The sequence below is a fragment of the Mustela nivalis genome (assembly GCF_964662115.1).
Source record: "Mustela nivalis genome assembly, chromosome: 7".
In the NCBI taxonomy this organism is placed as follows: domain Eukaryota; kingdom Metazoa; phylum Chordata; class Mammalia; order Carnivora; family Mustelidae; genus Mustela; species Mustela nivalis.
The window spans coordinates 105931919-105944556 of record NC_139026.1 but is presented as its reverse complement, the minus strand read 5'-3'; the positions used below and the strand labels follow the sequence as shown (position 1 = coordinate 105944556).

General features: G+C 38.2%; 1 protein-coding gene across 2 annotated transcripts in view; it reads right to left on the bottom strand.

Moving 5' to 3' along the window:
- FERRY3 (FERRY endosomal RAB5 effector complex subunit 3) overlaps window positions 1-12408 on the bottom strand; it is a 41006-nt gene extending 28598 nt beyond the window's left edge. The window contains exons 1-3 of one of the 2 annotated variants that reach the window (XM_082737964.1): window positions 12309-12408; window positions 10513-10707; window positions 8670-8815 (exon numbers count right to left, since the gene is read on the bottom strand). In XM_082737964.1, the coding sequence (XP_082594090.1) occupies window positions 8670-8815; window positions 10513-10690 (324 nt within the window). In that variant the 5' untranslated portion in view covers window positions 10691-10707; window positions 12309-12408. The remainder of the gene's footprint in view (window positions 1-8669; window positions 8816-10512; window positions 10708-12308) is intronic. The other variant, XM_082737965.1, reaches the window with a different exon arrangement.
- Window positions 12409-12638: the final 230 nt, after the last annotated feature.

Sequence of the window (12638 nt, the reverse complement as noted above, 5' to 3'; positions counted from 1 at the left end):
CCCTCTCTCTTTGCCTGCCTCTCTGCCTACTTGTGATCTCTTTCTGCCTCTGTCAAATAAATAAGTAAAATCTTAAAAAAAAGATAAACCTACTCAATTATTTTGACTTTTTCTAGTATTCTGCTTTCTTCTTGAAATGCTTTTAAGAATATGAAATCTTTTAAAAATATGCTTTTAAGGATATGAAAACAGCTAACTATCAAAATGATAAGGGACTGAGTAAACACTGATAAACAAGAAAAACAGAAACATGGGGAGAGGCAAAATGGGGATACCCTCAACACATACACAGATCCACCCAAGGAAGTATACACACAACCATGTGGGGAGGTACGGATGCTGTCCCAAGGACCTGGGATCTGTCAATACATCAGACAAACACAATGCTTTTACAAGCGAGAAAACTGGCTGAGTAGTCCTTTGTCAAAGATTATATAATTTAACAGCAAAAGTGGAAATGACACAAAGAATTCAATGTTTTTTCCATTACTGATCTTTGTAGACATACACCTGTAAAAAAAAGAACAATGTGAATTCTTCCCTTTTCTTACCAATGAAAACAAAAACTGTAATCGATGATGATATAACTCAGAGTAATAATTTACCTAAAAATTAAACAAGCAGACATATCCCAGAACTAGGTTATCTTGAACCCAGTCACTCAATCGGTAAGCTTTCCCCCTTGTTTTCTTTCACTTACACTTCAACCAGTTGCCAGATCAGGAGGGAAGAGTTTAAGGTGACTAGCTGAATCTTGAACATGGATTTCATCTGCTCTGATGCCTCTGAAAACTTGAAAGCACATTCTTTTTTTTTTTATTTATTTTCTCAGTGTTCCAAGATTCATTGTTTATGCACCACACCCAGTGCTCCATGCAATACAGTCTCACCCAACCCCTTCCCCCCCTCCCCTCCAAAACCCTGTTTGTTTCTCTGAGTCCACAGTCTCTCATGGTTTGTCTTATCCTCCAATTTCCCCCAACTCACTTCTCCTCTCCATCTCCTAATGTCCTCCGTGTCATTCCTTATGTTCCACAAGTAAGTGAAACCATATGATAATTGACTCTCTCTGCTTAACTTATTTCACTCAGCATAATCTCCTCCAGTCACATCCATGTTGATACAAAGTTTGGGTATTCATCCCTTCTGATGGAGACATAATATTCCATTGTATATATGGACCATATCTTCTTTATCCATTTGTCTGTTGAAGGGCATCTTGGCTCTTCCCACAGTTTGGTGACTGTAGCCATCGCTGCTATGAACATTGGGGTACAGATGGTCCTTCTTTTTATTTTTATTTTTTTTAAATTATACAGATGGCCCTTCTTTTCACTACATCTCTACCTTTGGGGTAAATACCCAGTAGTGCAATTCCAGGGTCATAGGGTAGCCCTATTTTTAATTTCTTAAGGAATCTCCACACTGTTTTCCAAGGTGGCTGCACCAATTTGCATTCCAACCAACAGTGTAAGAGGGTTCCCCTTTCTCCACATCCTTCCAACATTTGTTGTTTACTGTCTTGTTCATTTTGGCCATTCTAACTGGTATAAGGTGGTATCTCAATGTGGTTTTGATTTGAATCTCCCTGATGGCTGATGATGATGAACATTTTTTCATGTGTCTGTTAGCCATTTGTATGTCTTCTTTGGAGAAGTGTCTGTTCATATCTTCTGCCCATTTTTTGACATGATTATTTGTTTTGTGTGTGTTGAGTTTGAGGAGTTCTTTAGAGATCTTGGATATCAGCCCTTTGTCTGTAGTGTCACTTGTGAATATTTTCTCCCATTCTGTGGATTGCCTCTTTGTTTTGTTGACTGTTTCCTTTGCTGTGCAGAAGCTTTTGATCTTGAAGTCCCAAAAGCACATTCTGGTAACTGCTCTAGGAATTATAAATAGCATATGTGACTTAAGCTCAGTTCAAAATTCACTTCAGGTTCATGCTCAAATTATGTAGGAAGGAGCCCTGAGAGATCATAGGGATCTGCCTGCCCATACATAGTAACAGATAAGCTAACTAATAATTGGCAGCATCAATTTAAAATTTGGCCCAGAGTAAGCCTTACAAATAGGTAGAAACTACCTACACGAGAAGCACTAAACAGAGTTTTTTCCTAACCTAACTCATGCCATTTATTCAGGACAGAGGATACTAGGAAAGGAATTGTGATAGCTGAGGGGAATGGGGACACTGGGTAAAGACCTGCAGAGAGAAAACTCTTTCATGTCCAGGCCATTACTTCCCCACTTCCACCATCCCGCATAAAGCTTTGGCCCTGAGTTCACAGACGTCCTCTTTTTTCCACTCCTGTCATCAGCCTGGGTTACCTGGATGCCCATGTGGGTAAACCAATCCAATGCCCTGCCTCTTGCTTCTCAGAACTTATCTTTACTAAGTTCTCTACTCCTCCTTAAAACCCCATTCTGCATCATCCCCAGGAATAGCTTAGCCTCTGAAATGGAAACATTCAGTCTTTGACTATAACCTCTAACCAAGATTCACATTCAATTACTCCCAGGCTACTGGTTCTTTAAATCATCAGGATCTCCACTGCACAGACCCTTCTACTTTCTCATATTTTATCAGCCATTAGGTCCAGCCCAGCTTCATTTTCTTCTCTTAGCTGTTTAGAGAATGGTCCATTGTCTTGCCCAAATCCTCAACCCCCAGGACTGATATTCTTTCTATTGCCCACCTAACAAAACTCATACTCCTCTTCTCTATGGCTGAAATCAGACTGTAGAACACTGCAGCAGAAAAAAAAGCACAAAAATGTGACATTTATGGTGACAGATTGGTGCTACTCTAATGTTTGGTGCTACTCTAACGTTTCCCTTGAATGATGCCTGGCAATCCCATCTTTTTCTGGTCAGTTCTCTTCTCAAATATCCAATTGTGTCATTAGTTCCCCACCTCATGTGGCCTGTTCTTTATTTCCCAGATAAAGTAGAAGCAGTTAGAAGAAAATGTCCTCAACTTCCTGCTACTAAAGCAATAAAATTTTCAGAATCTGTATCCATCCTTTTCTTCTTCCTTTCTGCCAAAACAGAAGAAATGTCCCTCCTCCCAGTCAGGATTAATTCCCTGAGTTCTGGATTTTATCCCTTCTAGTCTTCATTGGTACCATTGCAAACAAACCTCTGACCTTGTGTTTTCATTTTGTAAGTGTCTCACCCTTCTTCTCTATGCAACTAAGCTTCTTGAGTTATCTGTACTCATTCTGTTTCCACACTCCATTCTTAAAGTCTTATTTCCACACTTCCATTCTTGAAGTCACCAAAATCTAGTTTCAGCCCCACCAATCCATTAAAACTGATCTTGCCGCAGAGAAAGATTATTTGATAAACCCAATGGATATTTTTTGAGTCTTTTCCTCACTTCATTTTCTCAGCAGCATTTGACATTATGAGCTATTTCCTCCTTCTTGGCACCTCTTTTTTCTCAACTTTCATGAAGCCATAATCTCTCTTCTTTCTACTTCCTGGGCCAATCCCTCTCTTCCCTTTGTAGATTCTTCTTCCTCTGTTCATCTCTTAAGTATTAGTGTGTTCATTTATTTGTATGTTCATCTTTTTTTTTTTTTGCCATCTACCAACCCATACCAAAGCACTGTTATATTTTCAGGCATTGGGTTCCAGAGCTATAATAGAGAATAAACTAAACATTTCCAGGTGCCTATCCACACAAGCAGGAGATACAGGTAAGTCAACAGATAACTATAATGCAGGGTTTCATCAAGATTCTGCACAGGAATGCATTCTTTTCCTTCTACATAGTCACCGGCAATTTCATTCATCCCATGACTTCAAAATTTATCTATGTATGAATGACTCCCATACCCATGTCTCTAATCCAATCATCTTTCCTGAGTGTCAGGTGTACACAGCTAAGTGTTTATGGGACTTCTCCACATAGATGCCTCTTGTAGGCACTTCCCATTTAAAGGGTATAAACCGAAGCCATCATTTTTATGCTGTAACTTGCTTCTCAGGTAAAGGGAGCTCAAGTGAAGGGAGCCACCATTCCACCATTCCCTCAGTTGTCCAAGCCAGAAATCTGAGCCAAGTGATATTTTATCTTTCAAGTCTCAGCTTAAATACTACCATCTTAGAGAGGAGTTCTCTGATGCTATATAAATTAGGTTCTCCCAACCTACCTCACCTCCTTCATGGCTCTCCATGGCACCCTACTTACTTCCTTAATAAAATTTTTAATATTGTAAATTACATACTCATTAAGTGTCTTCTTCACTAACATTACATGAGAATAAGGCCCAGATTTGTCATATTGATACATCCCCAATGTCTGGTACAGGATCCACACACAGTGTTTGCTGAATAAACAAATACATGAATGGAAAGTCTTTGGTATCTTCTCTTTATCTACCATTTTAACTACCATTATTCTAGACTAAGCTTTCATAATTTCTCCCCTAACTACAACAGTCTTCTAACTTATTCCAGTATTTCTCTCTTGCAGGATAAACTCTTCACATTAATGCACTGAACTGATATTCCTGAAGTGCAATTAGGATCATCATCTTACTTCTCTGCTAAACTCTTCTAAAGCTGCTCATTACCTTCGGCATAAAGACAGAATGCAAGATGACTTGCAATTCTCTTTCTTAGCCATTCTGAACAACTTTCAGTTTTTCTAATGTGCCATGGGCCCTCTCACCTCCAGACCTTTATATTTGTACACCTTACCTAGGATATTATTTCTCTCCTCTCCCACCACACACCTTCCACCCACCTATTTCCAACTAATCTTTCAGGCCTCAACTCACTTTCTCTTTCCTGTGGGAAGCTTTTCTGAAGTTCTCCAGCTTTGTGTTCTCCTTGCAACTGTCTTATACCATAGCACTTATCATATTCATTGCACTTAATTTAATTTTTATTTTTTTTAAGATTTTATTTATTCACTTGAAAGAGAGAGAGAGTGCATGAGTGGGGGGAGGGGAAGAGGAAGAGGGAGAGGGAGAAGCAGGCTCCCTGCTCTGCAGGGAGCCCCACATGGGGGTCCATCCCAGGACATGAGATCATGACCTGAGCTGAAGGGAGATGCTTAACCAACTGAGCCACCTAGGCGCCCCCACGGCACTCAATTTTAAATATTTGTCAGTCTGTAAACTCTATGAAGGTAAGAATTGTGTCTATTTTCTTTCTGCTTATCCCCAAGTGCCTAACACAATATCTGATGCCTAATAGAAGCTGAGTTCACATTTGATGAATGGACGAATAGAGAGACTTTAGAAGACAACACTGAAATGGAACATAGGGCACCGCCAAAAATACAAAGTCAACTTCACAATTTTGCCAACAGTTGGCTCTGTCTAGCTTTCTTCATCTAGCCAAGCTTACTTCTCATAATTAAAAAAAAATTAGTGCAATAGCAAAGACATAGCAGTTGATTAGGAAAAAACCATAAAAGGTTTTTAGAGGCTGAAAACGTAGAACCTATGGCAGTAGGCAAGAAAAGGAAACATGGAAGAAAAGAGAATTCCTCCACACAGTAGGGATTCACATTCAGACACACTTTAGTAGGCCATCAGAACCTCTGCTACCAGGCAGGTACATCCATTGAAGTACAGCTCTGTTGTCAGGGGGCAATGGTCCTCTAGAACAGAAATCCCTTACATAACAGCAGGGTACATCTCTGCAGAGATGGGACAGATATCCTTCCTTGGAGCTGACCCTCACTGTATCACCTAAAGGAATCATCACTTATATTTATAACAATGACTCGGGGTCCTCAGGAGCCTGAGATCAAGAGCTGCACACTCCTCCTACTGAGCCGGCCAGGTACCCCTGTACTACATTTTTAGAAGATCTTTGTTAAAAGATGGTGAAGGCAAAAGTTTCATGATTTAAATATATTAGCATTTGAAACATCTGCTAAGTCCATTTATAGTAAATGGAGCTCCTTCTTTCAAAACCAAGGTCATCAATATTACTGTAAACATTATGCTCTTTCACCTTTTTACTGATGGTCCCATTATCCTTCTCAGGTGACTGTAACACTGTTTACCCATACACTGCAGCAATGCGGTAGACCCCTTTCTGGGGCTCATCATACTTGGATTCTTCTGATCTCTGCAAGGCTGCAGCTTCTAATCTCTCCTGGCTTTTTGGTGACTTGCAACATAATTTCTTTTTCTTTTTTTAACTCCTTTTTAGTTGCTGATTCCTACATTTCTTGAGCTTGTACTAGCTGTTCAGCTTTTATAATTTTCACAGCCTGAATATATCCAGTGGGTATAACAGTATTTGGGTCCTCTCGGTTTTTTTCCTGATAGTCAAGATTTCCATGTTTTTACTTCAGAATTAGATTCTTCATTCTTTCTTTCCTTAATTCTTTAAAAACAAACAAGCACCTATACTTCTAGTATTCTGGCATTGTTAGAAAGCTGAACTCTATGTAATATGGGGTGCTATGTATCTTCTAAATTTGCAGAGGGTGAGAACAGATTACTTGCTTTATGGAGGTTTGTTGATTTTAGTTCACAATAAATCCGTAATCTTGGGAGTAAATGAATAAGTATAAAGTGTTTTTATTTTGTTATATTAATATTATTATTATTACTATTGTTATGATCATTAATCTGGAAGATAGTCAAATTCCTATTTTTAGAATGGCTAATACGCAGAAAAATAAGGAAAACCATAAATTAGTGAATATGGTAATTACATTTTTATAATAATATCAACTTAAACACCTAACCAGTCACTGACCTAACATTTGGGAAGTTGTCTCTTTGGTTATACCAAATCAGGGCTGGAAGAGGCTCTGCTTCCAGATTTTGTATCAAACCAATAGCAATCCTAGAAGAGGGGTTGATTGCTTTCTTCAGGAACTCTTGGGCACTCTTCCTCCCCCACCTTCTCTACATGCTCCCAGGTATTTACCTTGATCCCAACACTAACTGCACAGTGTTACTGGCTACAGACTTCTTTGTTTCCTTCCACAGAGCATAAGCTCCTTGAAGGCAAAGACTTATTCTCAACTGTGTGCCCAACCCATTTTAGATGTACAAAAAAATACTACTTGAATAAATTGAGTAGAATTATTCTTTTACTACATCTTATGTTCTTTCTCATCAGCAGAAAGATGTGGTTTTAAATAATAATTATTACAGGTGTATCTTTTTTAATGCACCCGTGTTCTTAATATTTAAAATAATACATGTAGGGGCGCCTGGGTGGCTCAGTGGGTTAAAGCCGCTGCCTTCAGCTCAGGTCATGATCCCAGGGTCCTGGGATCGAGCCCCGCATTGGGCTCTCTGCTCAGCGGGGTGCCTGCTTCCTCCTCTCTCTCTGCCTACTTGTGATCTCTGTCTGTCAAATAAATAAATAAAATCTTTAAAAAAATAAAATAATACATGTAAATAGTATCATCTTTTTAAAATATACTAGGAAACCTTAATAGGCATGAAGGAAACTGCTTTGAACAACAAAATATGACCCCATAAAATTGATTTTTTTTAAATTTTTTATTTTTTATAAACATGTAATATATTTTTATCCCCAGGGATACAGGTATGTGAATCACCAGGTTTACACACCTCACAGCACTCACCATAGCACATATCCTCCCCAATGTCCATAAAATTGATTTTTAAATTCTCATAGACCGAGTTGCTTAAAGTGGTATGTAATTCACTCATTATAGCTTGCAATTATTGAATTTGTCTGTTTGTGTAGTTTTGTTTCTGGCTCTCTAACTCAAATGTAAATTCATTTTGTGTCTATCTCATTCACCATTATATGTCCATATTTTTTCACATTACACTTCTGAGAAATCAGAATGTGTCTTGTACTGATGGTATCTTGGTATTCTATCATTGTTTAATTGGTGGTGGTGTTCTATCTCAGTAGTAAATAAAATAATGGTATGTTATGATAGATGGCATCTTAGACTTTATGAAATAAGATATATTACTTAAATAGAAAAATGATGACATTATGTAACTATAAAAATGACAGTGAGGGAGCACCTGGGTGGCTCAGTCAGTTAGTGACTGACTCTTGATTTTGGCTCAGATCATGATCTCAGGGTTGTAAGATTAAGCCCTGCATCGGGCTGCTCACTGAGCATGCAGCCTGCTTAAGATTCTCTCTCTCCCTCTGCCCCCGACCCCCACTCACGCCAGTTTGCTCTATCTCTTAAAAAAACAAAAAAGGCAACAAGAATAGTGAGGATAAGTGAGAGGACAAAAGTAAAAGTTAAAATGAACCACTACTGCTAGCTTAAGGTTTCCAGATGCTACAGGTCACCGGGTTAAATTAGAATTTCATATAAGAAAAGAATAAATTTTACTCTAATTATGTTCCATATAATATGTGGGGTATACTTACAGTAAAAAAAAAAATATTCATTCTTTGGGATTTGAGTGCCCTGTATTTTTGATTGCTAAATCTGCCAACTCTGTCCTGGTTAGAAATACAAAAGTAGCTGCCCTTTTACAAAGACATTACATAAAGTATTTTGTGCTTACCCTCACACAGGAAGGAAGCACATGAACGTCAATACAGATCATATATTATGGAATAAAGTCTAGTATGTCGAGAAAAAAGGATTCCGCAACTGTTTCACTATTACTTTAGCAATTTAAAAGCTTCATTGAAGTCCAGAATATCTCTGAAATTCACAATCTTATCTATTTTCTTACCTCAGCATAAGCTTTGGCCCATGAACTGGCTAGCTGATGTAAATCTACTTCACCGGATTTCACAGCTTCCAGGGATGCTTCGGCGTCGCTGTCATAATCCCTGAGGGATTCTTCTTCTATAAACTGGCTTAGAGCTTCTTTTAAGTCTGTAACAGGGATAAGAAATGCCAACATCAGAAAATCCCAACATAAAGAGGGAACATTTTACCTGGATAGGTCTTCCAATGTGAAATTTTATCAAGCTTGTATCCTTAACTGAATGTCTAAATAAAATAAAATTAGCTTGGGTATCATTTGACTAGTTTCACAATTATTTTTCTTTACTATTACAGGTTATTGCATTGAGAATGGTTAAAACTCTTAACTCTTATGTATAACCTTGACACTGATTTAAAAACATTACTTTCTTAAGTCTGATTTTTCAGTTTGAAAAGAAAAATCTGAAAAAGAAACTGAAAAACTAAAAAAGAAAAATCTACAAATTTTCAGGAGGTTATCATATTTAAATAAAAAAAGCTTTCTATATATAGAGTTACATTCTTTGAATTTGAAAGAGAAATTGGGTGATTAGCATATTAAATGGATTTAATTGGGATGATCTATAATTCCAGTTTTAGCAACCCTACTTAGAGATGATATAATGGAAAGAGCATAGGGATAGAAATCAGGGTATTTGTGTTCTGATTTTGGCTCTGTCACTATGTTTGTAACCTTAGACCCATGGTTCTCAGTTTTTAGCATGCATCATAATTCCCTGGAGGGCTTATTGAAATAAATTGCTACATGCCACCCCTAGAGTGTCTGATTCTGAAAGAATGGGGCGAGGCCCAAGAATGTGCATTTCTAACAAGGTTCCAAGGGATGCTGTAGCTTCTGATCAAGGAACAACCTTTGGGAACCACTGCTTTAGGCAAAGAATTTAACTTTTCAATGTACCGGTTTCCTTATTTGTATAATGAAATCATGTTAAAAAGTTCCTAGATTCCATTACAACTCTATGACCTAACATATTCTCAGCTTCAAATGTTTTTATCATTTGCGAGATAAAACACAGAGACCTTTTACAAATGATTTAATACAGATGACCTTATGGAATTAATTTAGGTAAGCAATAATTATTCAAAGATTAGTATTGCTTCCCTTCCATGATATCTCAGGAATAGAGGACCAGATCATTAAAAAGGCAATGCATTTAGCAACACAATTCTCTAATATCATAAGTAGTGATAACTGAAATGAATCCACCCAACTAAATTAAGAGAGTAAGCATTCTAATCCAAACCTTGTAGCTAATTTTTCATTTATTTTTAATTTTTTTTTAATATGGGGCATGAACTCACAACCTGAGATCAAGGCCTGAGCTGGGATCAAGAGTCAGACACTTAACTGGCCAAGTTGCCCTAGTGCCCCTATAATTTAATTTTTGCACTAAATTACCTAGTAAACAACTACAAGGGTTATAGAAAAAATATCAATAAATCAAAGGCCTGGGGAACCTTTTTATTCTAGGAAGCAATTAAACACATCGCTGTTTCAAGCTTCTTAGGCTTAAGCTTTCTAATATGAAATGTCTAAGGAAAGAGACTATCAGAAAATAATAAAGTATTAAAAAATCAATCCTCAGGGTGCCTCAGTAGCTCAGTTGGTTAAGTGTCTGACTCTTGATTTTGGCTCAGGTCATGACCTCATGGGTCATGAGATGAAGCCCAGTGCTGGGCTCCACACCCAGTGGGGAATCCGCTTGAAGATTCTCTCCCTCTGCTCCTCCCCCAACCCCCACAAGCTCGTTGTGTGTCTCTCTCTCTAAAATAAATAGATAAATCTTTACAAAATCAGTTCTCACCTTTTTCTATAAAGCATGGTAAACTGTGCAGCAGCATCAGACGCCCATGTAAATGACTGGCATTCTCTTGAACAGGAAATTTGAGAGGCACCCTCAGTTCTAAGCATTGACTTCCTACTTTGAATTTATATACAAATTCCCTCTCTGTGTTGCAGAATCTTTCTCTGCTTTTCTTCATCTTCTTTGGCAGGATTTCTATAGAACAAACAAACAAACAAAAACCCAGCAGATTATAAGTCCATAAAAACCATGTTTCGTTATTGTTGTACCACTTCTAAGAAAATGTTCCACGACTCAGTGATTTTGTTTGTGTAACTCAAAGCTAATTATTTTTGGTTTTCCTACCTTCATCCCTGCATTTTAATCTTCACAAAGAAAATGAAGGGCTTCTTTTTTTTTTTTTAATAAAAAAAGTTCCTTTTGAACTTCACTTAGGGAAAAAAAAGCCATTATGCCCATAAACTATTTTGCATACCTAGGCAGGATTCTCAATAATAGAGAGAGAACACGGAGAGAAGAGCAGAGAAGATTTTTAGGAAGAGATGACTAGGTGGACAGATAGGGAGTTTATGAAACAACTGGTGAATACGAAGTCAAAGAAACAGATCGGGGACCAAGAAGTGATCTTGAAGATCTTGGATGCTGTGAGTATGAGATCTTATTGGATACGGATGCAAGAAAGATGGTGTTAGGAAGATTTCCATGTGAGAAAAGTACAGTATATTCCAAAAGGTAAATCAGACACTTCAAAAAGACGAAATTCTGGCCACAAAGAGGAAGAAGCAATATCAATTAAGGATTTATTTATCAGCCTCCTTAGTAGGCTCCATCTCTACACTTTTCACCATCAAATCAGTTTTCACAGTATTCTCCATGCTGAAGTTACAGTAATCTTTCCAAAGTGCCTATATGATCATGTTGCTCATCTACTTAAAACTTTTTGATCATATTCCATTGCTCTCAGGATAAAATTCAAATGCCTTCACCCAGTACACAACGTTTCTATTTCCACACTTCTCCCCCCCCCCAGCACCTGCAACCCCTCATCCTCAACACACAAATTCACAAACCATTTTCCAGTCATATTAAGCTCTTTTTAATACCAAACCTCTCTTTCCACTTCCAACCTTTTTGAATGATTTTTCTTTGCCTAGAGCACTCTTACTGCCTTTTTTCTTGGATAACAACTACTCATTCTACAGGTCTCAGCTTAGATGGGCACCGGGGAGTCTTTAAATTTGTAAGACTGTCATAAGGATTAATTGAGTAATAAATACGAAGCATCTGACAAACAAGATGTTCAACAGATGAAGGCTAGTAATAATAATAAAAGTTCTCTAATACCGTAGTAATTTAAAAATCATAGGATACTGATTGAGTATACATGATGAAGACAAAGGCAGTAAGGGAACACAGTAAAAGGGAACTGAAAGTTAGGGATAAGTGGGTTATGATCTAATCTTGTTTAGATTCAGTATTTTCGATCAACAAAAACCATTAGCTCCGGTTTTAAACGGTTCAACATATAAACTTACTATTTCAACAAACTGAAACTTTAGTTCTCTTTCCCCAATTTTATGTTATTTATTTATTTTTAGCAGGGGTAAAATCAAGGAAGGTTTTCCGGGCAAAATTGGGATGGGATCCTGCCGCCAACAGAGAGCAGGTTCTGAGTGCAGGAAAGGGAAGGCAAGTTGCCGGCGCGAGAAGCTCTTGCCGAATGAGGACAACACCCCCTCGGTTAGGCGGATGCAGTCCCAAAGATACTCCTCGCTCTTGGTCCTGGGCTCACCTACCCTAGTTCCGAAGTCGTGAGCCGAACGCACACTCCGAGCTGTCAGTGAGCTGGGGCACAGGGAACATCAGCTGACTTACCCCTTTGTTTTTACAGCCAACAGATCCGCTTCAGCAGATTCGCCCAGACCTTTTCCTCTTTCCCAACACTCTGTAGAAAATTCCTCGGTCTAAGTGCCCCCTTTTCCCATCCTACCTCAATTTATTCATTAAAAAAACGTAAGAATGTGTATTTTTACTGTATTTCTCCTGATTTCTAAGGAAATCCACTGTCGTGGCGAAAGTGCAAGGACAAAGCACAAACTCGGCTTTGGTAGACCGGATGCGGAAAG